The sequence below is a fragment of the Betta splendens genome, chromosome 3 (genome assembly GCF_900634795.4).
Source record: "Betta splendens chromosome 3, fBetSpl5.4, whole genome shotgun sequence".
NCBI lineage: Eukaryota > Metazoa > Chordata > Actinopteri > Anabantiformes > Osphronemidae > Betta > Betta splendens.
Window position 1 is genome coordinate 14,820,388 of NC_040883.2, and position 14,425 is coordinate 14,834,812.

General features: G+C 47.4%; 1 protein-coding gene across 12 annotated transcripts in view; it reads left to right on the top strand.

Annotated features, from left to right (window-relative positions):
* zfhx3b (zinc finger homeobox 3b) overlaps positions 1 to 14,425 on the top strand; it is a 273,921-nt gene that overhangs the window by 236,784 nt on the left and 22,712 nt on the right. For all 12 annotated transcript variants that reach the window (XM_055507483.1, XM_055507488.1, XM_055507484.1 and 9 more), the window contains one exon: positions 13,871 to 13,978. In XM_055507483.1, coding sequence (XP_055363458.1) covers positions 13,871 to 13,978 — 108 coding nt within the window. The remainder of the gene's footprint in view (positions 1 to 13,870; positions 13,979 to 14,425) is intronic.

A 14,425-nucleotide genomic window follows, 5' to 3' on the forward strand; every position in this document is an offset into this window, starting at 1 on the left:
TTTCATTCATTCATTCATTCACTCACTCCGGCTCCGTCACCTAATGGCGCCTCCAGGTGCCTCACACGTCCTCCCCCTCCGGTTACAGGCCCCACCTCCCCGGCTATCGGTTTAGTTCCTGGTGGAGGAGAGGGAGAGGGAGCAAGGTTACGCGGGGCGTCACATTAATGGGGCCTGTCATGCGCGTTGATCGTCTTAGGCGTGGAGGAGGATGAGCGCTCAAAAGGTGTTGTCTTCAAATAGGATTTCTGCGAGTGAGACATCCTCGTTGGGTGATATCCCCCTCGGAGCAGCCACTTTCTTATAGAATGATCTGTTATTAAGCAAATGAAGTGCTGCGGGCCCAACGGTAAATCCCTCCACTTTGTCATGGTGTGCTCTCGGTTATCACGCCCCGCTCCCTCATTCATTCCCCGTGTTCTATCCATTCCGCCGTGTTCCGCCAGGCGCGGCCGCCGCGTATTAGGAGCCAGTGGCCCGTTCGCCGCGTGGATTCCACGTTGTAATCGGTGCCTTCTTAAGAGGCGCCGGCCGTATAGAAAACGGAAGAACAAACTCAGGTCGGCCTCAGTGAAGCGGAGTTTGTACATCTTAGGACTTCAGTTCAACTCTCTTTGTCTCATTAGTGGTAATATTTGCGTCATTTGGCCAAGAGGAGGAACATTTTTGTACCAGTACCTTTTAATATGGGCTCATTTGGCAAAGTGTGCAGCCACCTCGACTCAAGGAACAATTAGTTAGTCTAATAAACTTCAGTCCGACATGGCCTGCTTGTCCCGGCCATCCAGATACATGGTAGTGGAGAGGGAATGGGTGATAGGAAGAGGGTGGGCTGGACGGGGGGAATGGCAACTGCAAGACAGGAATTGATTGCATTAATTGATATGCCAATATGTAAGCTTGTTACATCCACCATTGCTTAGGATGATGGCTAACAGGTCCAGCTGATCAATGGAACCAATAAAGGCTTCATCCATTAATGAGCAATGTGGTAATTAATGTTATCCCTAAACCAATTACCTCCGGCCGCGCATCTACAGCAAAGCGCAGCAAATAGTCCGAGCAGGTTATCTCTGTTTTACTCTTGGTAATTTCCCTGCACTGTCTCTTGGCTGGTGTGTGTGTGTGTGTGTGTGTGTGTGTGTGTGTGTGTGTGTGTGTGTGTGTGTGTGTGTGTGTGTGTGTGTGTGTGTGTGTGGAAGGCTTCGCTCCGGCCCAGTGTCTGTAGAAAACGTTGTGAAGCGGCTCCAGAGGTTATCGCATGGTTTGAAAATAATTTCTCATATTTAATATTGCATTCAAGAGACACTACATTATTTGTTGCCGTGCCCTTGCCAACCAGCTAGTAGTTACAGGTTCATATTCTATAAGGCCAATTTATATATTTCAGTTATGCGAGGATTTAAGCGCCCGTTGTTAAAATGTTATTGTTTCTGTAAGGATTCTTGCGTTTTCTCTCGCTCCAATCACACTTTCTCTCTCCCCCTTCTTTGCCAAGCTGCAGCGTTGGACGCTTTAAACGCTGCTCACTCGGAGATGATCGTAACGTAACAAACAATAACCATTACTGGCCAAAAAAGCTTTGGAAGCATATAATTATTATACCTCTAATTATAAATGCACGTTTAGTTTATGTGGCGATGAATACAGTGTGTCTGTACTGTGCCTGCGCCCACAAAAGCCTGATTATCATGACAGTTGCAACAAAGAGCAAGTCACAGAGTCAGAGCCAAGTAACAAACCACACCTCGCTTTGATAGACACACTGTCTGTGCATGAATAATAGCAGCCTTATAAAGCAGGACTATTGTTTTTATGCGATAAAATGAGAATTGTCTGGCCGGGACTGCTTCGCTGCATTCATTGCTCATCTCGTCCTCGCGCTGCACATAAAACAGGACCTTCTGCATTTAAACACACAGTCGTTGTTAACAAACACGGAGCCTGACATTTACTTTACTGTAAGTGTGACGCCGCTAACAACAGAGCGCGAGCGCTGAGTTGGTGACAGCCGTAGTGATTGTTGGTGCCGGCCCCTCATATCTTTCTTTTTCCCATTTACAGTAAATGCTTTTTGCTCATTGAGCATTACATGCTGGCTGCAGTCGTCTTCGGTTAATTAAGGACGGTTGTCTGAAATAATGGGTTCCTTCGTATAAAGCACAAGTATCACTTAGCCGTGTTAATTATGTCCTGTCACGCCAAAATGTGCGTATGTTTACAATGGCCGCCTCTGTGTTCATATAGTTATCGCTTGTTTTTCACGTTGTGGAGCAGAACTGTTTGAACGTGCCAAAGCAGAAAAGTTTCTTTTCCTAATTTGTTTTTTGTAGTTAAAAGACATAAATAAAGCTAGAAACGGGACTAAGTGTGAGATGATGACTTATTAGTCAGGGCAAGCCCTTCAGATCAACATCCAGTTTCTGTAATAGGTGTTGCAGAAGTGCAGAAAGGCCCATCTGTCTCTGGGCCTATTATCCGAGGCCTTAATCAGGACTTACAGCAGGGCAGGCTAAATAAACAGTAAGTAAGTTGTCTTGGGTAGGAGAACGTCGATGCCTGCAACTTGCTCAAGCCTTTGCTCTGAATGGTTCTGTATTGACCCCTCAGACCCCCAGAGAATTCCCTAATTGAAAATTAATATTGAATCAATGCCGCGGGCCATTTGCATATTGATTATAAACATCCAGGAAGGCACCAAGTATGTCTGGGATCAATAGGGCCCTTCTGCAGCAGGCCGAGTGCACTACATCACATGGCAGCTGCCTGCTCCTGGGGTTAATGACTGCTGCTTGTTAAGGAGCTGGTGTCAGGTAGAATCCAGCTGCAGGGTCTTCCTGCCAAAGCTCGCAGCAGGTGAACAATGGAGGGTGGAGGAGCGGGTACAGATGCGGGGGCAACCCCTCGCGCCGGGCGACAGCATTAGATGTGTCAGCAATTAGTCAGCATCCTTGTTGTCCTCCATCACACGCTGTTTCTTGTCTCCTCTTGTGAGGTTTTCTGTATTTTGGGGGCCTCTCACCCTGACGTTGAACCCTGACCACGTTATAACACAGGCCATAACACACCTCAGCCATGTGTTTTCGGACTGTAAATGTGGGTGTGTGACGGAGGATGAGGAAGGGAGGCTGATCAAAGATAACACCAACCATTTCCAGCCCCTGAAGGGAGAGAAAACAATATTAGGTAGATCAAAAAGGCCCTTTTTAATTTGAAATAAACGTTTCGCAGCCTTACGAGACAAAGAGAACCCAGAATCCTCGACTTTACTTATTAAGATTCAACACATACATTCCTCTCCCAAACTCCACGTAATAGTTTCCACATGTGGAGGCGATCTTAAAAGGTGGCGGCCGGAGCACAGGGATGGCAGGAGAGACGATGGAGTGAGGATGCTAGTTCGGGGCTAGTTTAGTGGCAGCGTTGGAGCCTGGTTAAGCTAATGGGGCTCTCTAAGACTGGGCGCGTCCCTGAACCCACAGGAGACGGCAGACCCGGTGTGAAACGCACAAGAGCAGCTTGTCCACTGGTCTATGAAAGGCAAGGTCTTGAATTAATGCCTCGGTTGCAGTCTGTGTCCGTTCCCCCCATGCTGCCACCCCACCCCAACCCACACTCGGCGCAGAGAGCCGGGGTCTGGGAGCTGGGAATGAGAGTGCCGGGCCCAGAGAACCAGGCTGCATCTGATTGCTTCATTACAGGCCCTTTCATTGACTTGGTTGCACTGAACTGATGAACTGAGGCAGTGGACAAGAGCACATAATAGGAAGAAATGAATTCTTATCACAGCCTTCTCAGGAGGCCACTGGTCCTGGCCGGAGCCAACAGAAGCCATGGCTGAATGAAGAGGAGGAGGCTGCATGTGGCCCCATTCATGAGCCGGAAGCGGGATCCAGGCTGAGGACATGATGGCGCTTTAGGATGCCGGATCAGTACACAGGGGAAGATCCACGAATCCACAGAGAGCCGTATTATTGGAGGCAGCTTGTTTTAATGATTAGTTTGGTGATTAGTGTTTGTTTTCTCCTGGTAACTGACACCCACGGCATAATATTTTTTTCAATTGTTTATTCCAGCAGTCCTCCAGAGGCAGACCTCTGCTAGTTAGAGTCCCTGTTTTGGCCCCAGAGCAGCACCCAAACACCAACCGCTGACATGAATAATTAATTTCGTACCTTATTGGGCTTTCACCCCTAACTCTCCAACCTCTGGCTAATGAGTGAGAGGAGTCTTGTGCAGCGAGGACAATAACAGCAGCCATTATAAAAACAACAGCAACACTAACAACCGCGGGCACGCATCCAATAGGAATGCAAGGTGCGGCGTAGCGTAGCGCCTCCGGAGCGGCTGACCCGGTCTCCGGTGGGTCAGGGGCCTCCGAGATGCCAGGAAGGCCCCGAACGGACCGACGCGCTGGTTTTCGCTCCCGCATGCAGAGTCAGCACAAAAGCGGGAAGAAGGCAGAGGGTTTTATTCGTCTGCGGTAACAAGTTCCCTGAAAAGTTAAAGTAGGATCACCGTTTTAATCACCCTACGCTGTGTCATCATAATGTTTGAGGCGGCGGATGGGCTCGCCTCCCCCCGCTGCCACCGTCGACCCCTCCCCCTTCAGCTTATACCTGTTCGCTCGGCACAAAATGGACGCCGCCAAAGCCATTTAATTGGCCTCCGCTTCAGAATCCAAGGTCATTTGAAACGTCTCTTTAATAATATCTCATTCCCCACAGAGCTGTTGACAGAACTGTTGTTGGGGTAGAATGCACTTAGTGGTAAATGGGAGCCTTGTGGACGTCAGACGGTCTTGGTGCGCGTCCTCAGGATTCTCCGGCCTCAGCGCTTGTTAGTGGGCTGTTTAGGGGTTTCTCTTTTTAGCATGGGGTCAGTCCTACAAGAAAACTATGATGCACACTAATAATTTTGGTCACTCTGGAACAGCTGGCCCCGTGTTTCGGCCACATCATCGCTGCCATTTTCTCCCTTCCTGTCTTGTCCTCTCCCTCTCCTGTGGCTGAGCCAAAGATAACCGAGTAGCAGTGTTTGACTGTAATCACTCCAAGTCCCTTTCTCTGGAGAGCAGCGCAGCGGGCAGCACAGTTCCACCCCTCCAGGAGCTTTCAGCCCACTTTCACAGTATTATGACATTTTTTTTTTTTATGAAGAATCGGACAGAGGGAAATTTTTGCTTACCTCAGTATGTGTAATGCACAGCACACAAGTGCTACAACCAGTGATTTGAATAATCTTAGCAGCTAAAAAGGAGCCCTCACGCAGGGCGAGCTGTGTGGGTTTGGCCTGTTTAAGTGTCTTTCTGACGCACGTTTAAATCTCAGGTAAAATCCAAAGCCTGAAGCTATTTGGCATGCTGATTAGACTGAGATGAATACCGGCTCCATCCACCACTGAGATCAGGATAACTAGTTGAAATGATGGCGGAGTTGGTGCATAGCATCACATCATCTCTCACCAAGTCTATTTTGTAATTAAGGCTGTAAGGTGTGCGCATAATCTAATAAATAATAATGCGGCCAGAATTATGTGCTAATAAATTAATACTTTACAAGGAGTGAATAAAGCAGCAGCTAATTGCACGAGATGAGTCTTTTTCATTAGCCATTTGAGGGGAAATTTCATTATATGCATCACAAGCCATGCTGCCAGATGAAATCCAGCTTTTTAAGTATGCAAATAAGGATAAACTATTATGTTAGGAACCCCATAAGAGCCACAGCACTGGCGTCTAGTTGTGACATAGTTTTCATGAAACTACTGTGCACTTCACAGAGTAACCAGCAGAGCTGAAAAGGGACTAAGCTTAATCTTTAGACATAAATGTGTCAGAACCCAGAAGGTGTGACTGATGCTGTGACCTACGGAGCTTCTACTGACAAACAGCCTCACCTAAATATTATTGAAGCTTATATTTTCTAAAAATAGCGCACGGGTACTTCAATGGTTTAGAACCCTGGTAATAAAATTGATTGGAGTATTTTGCAGACTAAATAATAATTCTGCACAGTACAATGCACATTGCAGTATTATTAAGATATTCATTTTGGTTCTGCAGCTCTACTTAGTGTTGCAAGCAAAAATAAACTTGCTTAAATGCATCTCCAATAATTGCACTGCAAAGTTGGTTGATTATTTTGTACATAATTACAGTGGAAAACAACCTGCCTATTAAGGCTTTAATGGCAGTAATACAGAAAGCAATTACCGTTACTTTGCTGCTCACACTGAAAATAAAGATTTCTCTAAATTAAAAGGATCCTCTGACTACTACTGCTAAGGCTAATTGTGTGGGGTCTTGTGCAGACATCGGGTTGTACATCATTTGTAAAGGCTAAATGCTGATCAGTTAGGAAGGCCTTTGCAGGCTGTGTCCTTAGTGTGTGTTTTTGGGACTGCTCTGCTGCCAGGGAGTCTGATAGCTCTTGAATTATTTATTTATCAGGCTGCTGGACGGTAGTCACGGCGACCTAGGCCCCGTAGTGGTTGTCTGGCGACATCTCGCTCCAGCAGTAGCCATTAGCAGACGGGGTAAGGGTGCTAATGAGCAGGATGCAGCATATACGGGCCCTGAGTTTTCTAACCCTCCAACCTTTCTTCACATACATCCACCCTCAACAATGAATGAAGATGCAGGAAAAATTTTCAAACATCTGAGAGCAGAACTTTTAATTAGGCAAAAGATGAGCTTAGAAAAGGAAATAGATTGAAAAAGAAAGATAGAAACAACCACCCATTTTCCTATTAAGGAGAAATGTCAAGCGCGGTGGTGAAGCAATAGTCTGTGTGCATCCCTTTGTTGTCCTCCCTGACATTGAAGGCTAATTTTTCATGGTTATTTGAACTGGAAAATGAAAGAGAGGTTTGCGATTATTTCCTATAAATGACAACACAATCGCATTACGCTTCAGTACAAACACAGAGAGGATATTGCCTTTTCATATTTCATGTGAAAGTAATGGATGGGCTATGCAAAGAGGAACAGAAAGAAAGACAAATGGTGAAAGAAACCTCCCCGTGTTTGATTTGTATTAGAAACTGAATGGATGGAAGCGGCGAGAGTTTTCTTCAATAAGTGGTAACACACTCGTGCATGTTTTTAAAGTGCCGGTGCAGTGTAATCATTGGATTACTTTAGCAATTGGCAATGAACTACCACCCAGGGTCTTTAAAAGAAAAGTTGCCCAGCGCATTCTTGACAGTCGCTACTATAAAATATATCCATATCATAGTGAGATCCTCACACACACACACACTGTGTCCATGTACATGGGCATGATGTAATTCAGCATAATAAATACAAAATAAAATAAAACCCTCCATCCTTCACCTCTGAAATATTTGAACTTAGCAGGGTGTTAAACTTTTGAAAGCAAACACACATCAATGATACCCTATATTTTATATTTTAAGTCAAATTGATTAGCAAATTTAAGATTCATAATCTTGACGGATTCTGTTTTATCTCGCCGCACGCTTTCATAAACAAACAGCCGGCCAGGCCCAGGGCTGTGCAGGGAAACATGGAGGCAGGATGACCATTGAGGGGAATGGCCCACCAGCCCGCTCCGGACGGGCACGGCGAGCAGCGTGTTTGTGTACGCCGAGTTCACAAAGATTGAAGGACTGGCAGGAAAGCCTTCGCCGGCAGGACTCGTGTAAATAGGACCCATGTGGGATCCGCGGGCCGGACTCCAAACACGCGCCGAGATGCGCGCTACATACATCCAACCATGGCAACATTGATTTTCTGAGCTAATACCTCCACAGAACAGTCCACAGGCAGATGGATGCACTACAAAGATATGCAAATGGCGCATTCAATAAATCGACGGGCCGAGATCTTTTTCAGACGGACCCACTGTACCGGTCTGCAGTGCCTAAAAGGAGAGAGATAAACAAAGTACCTGTTAATGGACACGCGCGTACACAAGTGTGCGCACGCTCAGGAAAACATACAAGCACCTGCCCGATACCTGAGGAAACCTAGATCGATAATAGAATTTCATGTAAAGCAGAACCGCTTCAGAAAAGCACATCAAATAAAAACGCCGGGACCGTCCAGTCTGGCTTTAATATGAAAGTGCTATTTTTAATGTGCCAGACTACATTTTTAATTTCCAAGGTTTTTGTCCAGGAAGCTTCTTGCTCCGTATCTTGTGTATAATAACAAAACAAACTGTGGGTATAGTCATATTCAGTGCGCTTATTAGTCAGATATGAAACAAAAGCTGCTGGGTGTATGTCATATATAATAGATGTGGGCTGTCTTGTTAAGCCCAGCAGGCTGTATGTGGCTGTGTCTCTGTGGAGAAAGGCTCTGAAGCTCGCTGTACCTGGTAATTAAAGAGAGTTTGTGGCAAAAGGCAAACATCAGGAGAGATGAGCTATGAACAAAAGAGCTGTGACAGTTTCAGGTTATGTGATTTTTGTGTCCCTCTTTTGCCAAATGAAAAATCAATACATTTTCCGGGTTATACATATTCAGAGTGTCCAGCGTGCTTCCGCCCTGATGGAGAGCGGGGCCGGGGACTGTGGGTAGAGTGGGGGTAGTGGCCCGCTCGCCTGTCATAACTGTACCATCACATTTTCCAACCCACTGGTGACTATTTCTGAGTTGATGTGATTGCCCTCCGTGACAGCGCTGATGCTTTTTTTTTTTTTTTTTTTACCTCCTCCTCTCTTTCCAGACACCCCTTCAGCCACCCCCTCACTAAGTAACACCACCCCACTTATGTTTGGTCCCTTTGAATAGCTGGAAATAGGTGAAGGCATTGTCGTGTGGGCTGGAAGAAAGAGAAAAGGATGCATTAATAAAAGGGCGTTGATTTAAGAGGAGCTGGCTCTGGAGGACGGGAAGCAGGGAGGCAGAGTGACCCTTTGTGCAGGACAAAGTCCCTGAGGCGGAGGAGATGGAAGAGCGGTGCCCGGCGATGTTTTTGCCCCCCATCCAGGCTTTTAGCCCACCGTCCTAGCGGGGAAAAGTACAGCCTGCATCTTCCATTGTGGACATAATAGGTGTTAGTGAGCGGCCATCATCTTGGACATTCAAGGATGTCACAGTGTGTGTGTGTCAGCTGGGGCAGAAGAGTGAGCAGCCCCTGAATGCTCACTCCCTGCGTGGCCGCATTAACCTAGATCCTCCTCCTCCTCCTCCTCCTCCTCCTCCGCCTTCATCACTCAAGTAAAACACAAAGAGGAAAGAAGTGGAGCGGCACTCATTCCCTCCACTTTATTTGTAATGTATCTAAACATGCCATTAACACGAGAAGTATTTCTAATTAGTGTCATTCCCCTTGAGATAACACTTTAGGGGAAATATTTAATACATTTCACGGTGCTCAGTAACAGTTCGTAATCTATTAAGCGTCAGGAGCACAAAGAAAGTCGAGTTGGCTGCAAAACTGACTTTTACGTGTGACTTTCTGTGACCTGAATGCACTTAGTGTCCTTTTAAAATGGTCGGTGAGTTTAAAGCCCGGGGGGCGGGGGGTCAAATCAAGCGTTGTGTGGAAGACCTATGAGGCTGGTTTGATGAGCAGGCACCACTGGGAGAGGGAGGGGAGGGGAGGGGGGGCACGATATTGTTCTAAGCCTGTGTGAGCTATCACTGCTGTTTGTGATTAACTTGCCATTTAAAGTTTTTTTTTTTTTTAAGTTATTAGCTGCTCTAACCCCGCAGCCCTCCTCCGTCCCCTCCTCGTCTTCTCCCACCTCCTCCTCCCACCCCGCCCCCTTCTCCCACCTCCTCCTTCCCCCCTCCTGCCCTCAGCCCCATGGAGACACAAAGTATTCATTCACATTTAGATCCTGAGGTCACAGCAGGGCCAGCAGGGAGAGGCCGGCATGTCCCCCGGTAGACAGGTCAGGAATCTAACATGTAACTCCGAGCAGCAGCGCTGAGGTAGCTTGACTCTTCTTTCCTTTCGAAATGGGACGGGGCCTGGGACAGTGGGAGAGAGACGGGTGCACGTTGTCTGTGTGTGAGTGTGAGTGAGTGAGTGAGTGAGTGAGTGAGTGAGTGAGTGAGTGTGTGCAGGTCTAGAGTCTGATTGCGGTTCCTGCTTGTGCACCTTTAACCAGTTTTAATCATTTTACATATTAGCCTTTGCATATTTCAGTATAGCTCATTTTTAAAGCTCATGGTCTTACATATACATGCACATATTGCTGTGACGTGATTAGGCATGATTGGCTGATTGGATGTGGTTACTGTTGATAATAATGGATTTCTGGTGGCTCGTCTTGTCTCTGACTTGGTCGTGGGCATGTTTAGCCCTGTTGTGGTTTTATGAGAGGTGCTCTGTGAAGATCGGGGGGGGGGTTATCAGTAGTGGGAGTGTTTTCCTGTGTGTTGTGCTTTAAAAGGAGGGGGGGGTGGGGGCGGGGGGTCTTGCATGTGGGGCGCAGAGGTGCTGATATGAGGAGCGGACAATGCATGAAAGCCCTCAGCATGGGTCCTGTGTCTCATTGTCCCATGGTACCCTCCTGTCACTTTCATTTTGCACCCTCTAGTCCAGAGTCAAGCCAACTTTGATATGAGGAAGGGGTGCAAGGGATGATGGGGGGAGCGGGAGGGGGATTTTTAAAAGAAGAAGTAGGGGAGAAAGATGGAGTCTGTGAAGTGTGAAATAAGATTGCTTTTTATCCGACAGTGCAGCGCTAAAGAAAAGGAAGCTGTCCGGCTCTGGATAAAATGGAGCGGGGGGTGCGTGTGTGTGTGTGTGTGGGGGGGGGGGCTCAGATTTACAGTGCAGTCCTGTGACACCTGGTTAAAATGATAACAACAGCCTCAATAATCATAATGAGAGTGATGGGAGCTTGGAGCCCGGACGGAGGCACGGTTCAGCCCCCGTCCCAGCCCTCGAGAGCCGGGGAGAGGGAGACGCTGAGCTCAGCCCCCGCCTCGGTCCTCCGCCACTGCCGAGAGACAAGACGGGGCTGTTGACTGACATTCTGTGTATGCAACAAAACAGCACAGACTGTCAAGGAGCCCCGGAGCCCTTCTCAGGTAGGACTGGAATGGTGTGCTCGAAGCAGGGCTGTTATCATCATAGCAGTATATTCTGCTGAGGCCGAGGAAGGAGGAGGAGCCTGACCTACTGAAAGATATCTAGAGTGACTATTATTACTTGGTGCAGCTCTCTCTACAGTCTGGGAAGGAATACTGGAAAGTGCAGTGGTTACCATCAATTATTTATTAGGCCGTTTGTGCTTGTCAGTCTGATTAGCATTAGTGTAATCACTGCTCTTCTGGGGAAAAGACGACCGCTCTCTCTCTCTCATCTGAAGGTAATCTCGCTGTTTTCGGTGTCTCATCTTCACTGGACTCCTCTTGCATAGCATCTGCTTTTGTCATCTCCACATATCCCCCCCCCCCCCCCCCCCCCCCCCCCCCCCACCCCCCCCCCCCCCCCCCCCCCACCCCACCCCACCCCACCACCCACCCTTCCCCGTGCGTTTCTGTCTGTTGCTGCTCGGCCCCTTCCCCCCACGCCTCATTACTGTGCGTGAGCCGAGCTCTCCCGGCTTGTATAGAGTGACACCTATGGGCCTGACTGCGCCTCTGCACTCGCCGGCGGAGCGCGAGGGGAAGACTGCAAAGCAGCGTGTGTGTCTGCGTGTGTGTGTGTGAGATAGAGATGCCGAGCAGGGAGCCCATGGTCTGTCCCCACTGAGTGACTGGCAGAGCAAAGCTGATATTTATATGCTGAGAACAGACGAGCGTAATCTGTGTGTCGGCCATGAGCTTATTCAGCCTGCATGATTAGATTAATGGAACTGTTTCATATCATTGTATTAGGATGGTTAATGAAGACAATTAATTAGAACACAACCTTCAGGCTATTGTCCTTTACATCTCTGAGATTTGGGTTAGAAATGGCCCGCCGCCATAGCTTTGAGTGTTTCCCCTCATCTATTTCCAGGGTTAATCCACGGCTACAGTTTCAGTGTCTCTTCCATTTGCATCCTACTCTTAGGCCACTCGTGACCTTTCATTAATTATGCTTGGCCTGGCTTTAATCATTCTGCTGGAGATGAGAAGAGAAATAGGCAAAGCCACTTGCCACGGACGGATGTAACGCTGCTCCAGGAGTTAAATGTCTGCATTTCTGCATAAGCGATGGCTCTGCGTTGCGTGCGTGCGTGTGTGTGTCTGTGCGCACGTGCTAAAGTTGTCATACACTGTACGAAGGTAAAAGATCTAAATAAAGACGTATTAAAAGCCTGAGGGAGAAATAAAGATCAGTGCACATGTGAGCGTGTGCAGGAAGTTGGAGGTTGGTGCAGGGAGGCTGAATAGAATTAGAACGTTGGCTGACTGTCACCGTGATGTTTAAGCACAAAGTGTGTATTAATGTGTAGGTGGGGAATTAGTCTCACTACAAGTGTCACAAAGCTGAGGAATGACACCTTGCCCCGTTTTTGGAGGTTGAAAAAAATTTACCTGGGGATTATTTTGTAATCTGAGCACCTATGCAGCTGTACAGTACCCTAATTCTCGCGCGGTTGTGGGGATTTGTGCAGGCAAGAGTTAGATAGGATTTTGGAACTTGGCTCCGGATCTCTGGTTTTTCCCGGGGATGTTTAAGATCCACCTCACCGGCGTGGGGCGGACGGCGGCGGCTGGAATTTACGGCCGCCTATTAACGATGTGGAGGGGATGAAATGCAGACAACCTGCAAATCAGCTGTGCCCCACTGTCAAACACTGGCTTTAACAGGTGGTTCGGGGACGCCCGAGCGCTGGCGACAGTGAGAGTTTGGGAATGAAACGGTAACTTGTGCGCCGCGTCCGCTGCGTCGGGTAACCGACGGGATAAACAGCGAGTGTCGGGGATAATGTAACATCATAAAAGCGGTTTTGGCTGTGGGTAGTCGTGTGGTGAGCTAAGATTGGATGTGCGATGACTGCAGGGCTGAATACTTGAACAGGATATTTCAGTAGCTGTTGTAGCATTGTCAATACATCAATAGCTCATAGAGTAGACCTGAGCATGAAAGCTTTTTCAAAAGAGCATTTAAGTACATTTGCTGAGAATTAGCTGACTTGTGTAATAACTGATAGGGCCTATTGACTGCGGCCTAGTTTACTGTTGGCAAATCAATGGCAGTGCATGCAAGTCCCACTACTTTTAAACAAACTTAACAGGCAGAGGGGATGTTCAGGGGGCACTGGAGGGAAATAAACAAGATTGATGCCCTTTTTATTATCTGTTTTTGCCATCTTTTCCTCTGTGTGTTACTTACAAATGGCATTATCGGATATCCATTGTTTGGACTTCGATGCTCCTAAATGGCCTGATATATCGAGCCGAGGCTTTTAGGATGGTAACAGGGGATTTGTGCCTTTGACTTGGCATAAAAATAAAATGAATTGTGGCTCTGGAAGTTTTAAATATTTATGATTTTTTGTTTTTGCAATAACTGGGAGGGAAGGAGTGAAATCAGGCTTGTGTTGGTCAGCTAGCAGGCTGCAGGAAGGGACAGAAACAGTGTGTGTGAAGGGGGGAGGCTTGAAGGATTCTGCTCACACAATTATGTTTCCATCTGCTCACTTTGAGCCAAATCTCTGCCTTTTCTACAGTTTTATGAGCACATTAAACAGAGGAAATCTCGAAATTTATTATTATTCTTATTCTTACTAGATCTATTTTTTAAATACATTTCCCAGTCATGAGCTCAGACAGGACAGAGAGCAGAAAGCAGATTCTGCCCTCTTTGTCTGCTACCCTTGCAACTGTGTGTCAGCAAATGTAATTGTTGCAAGCTCCTATAGAAAAAAACGCTGCCGTCCCTTTAAGTGCTTCCACCAATTCTGATGGCGTGGTGATTTACATATCCTGTCCTCCCTCCCCCTTCAGGAGAGCTAAGCGAGGATGTGGAGGCTGCTAGTGAGACCACCACAGACCAGGAGGACCAAACCAAAGACAGAGAAAGTGGGGGGGAGAAGGAGCTCACCAAAGGGACAGGTAAGGCCAATACCTCCACACACACACACTGTGCTACTCTCAGGGAACATGTGGCTCTCTACTGGAATAGTGAAGTGCAGGCCCGTTGTCTAATCACTAACTACACATAGTGAACCTAAATATTGGGGGCATTTTAAGCAGCACACTCTCTGAAAACTCTTTAAATCCAGTTGTAGATTTGGAGTTCTGCTCTTTTATTCTGCAGGTTTTTTTAGGTATTAAATTCCACCAGACACAGTTAGGGATGCTCAGGTGACATGTGACCCATGTTTTGCTTTTGCTCAATAGGTGATGTGCAGAGTGGGGCCTGTATGTGTAATTCCAACTGAGCCATGTGCGTCCACACATGATAGCACCGTGTGCGCACGCACGCACACACACACACACACACACACACACACACACACACACACACACACACACACACACACACACACACACACACAC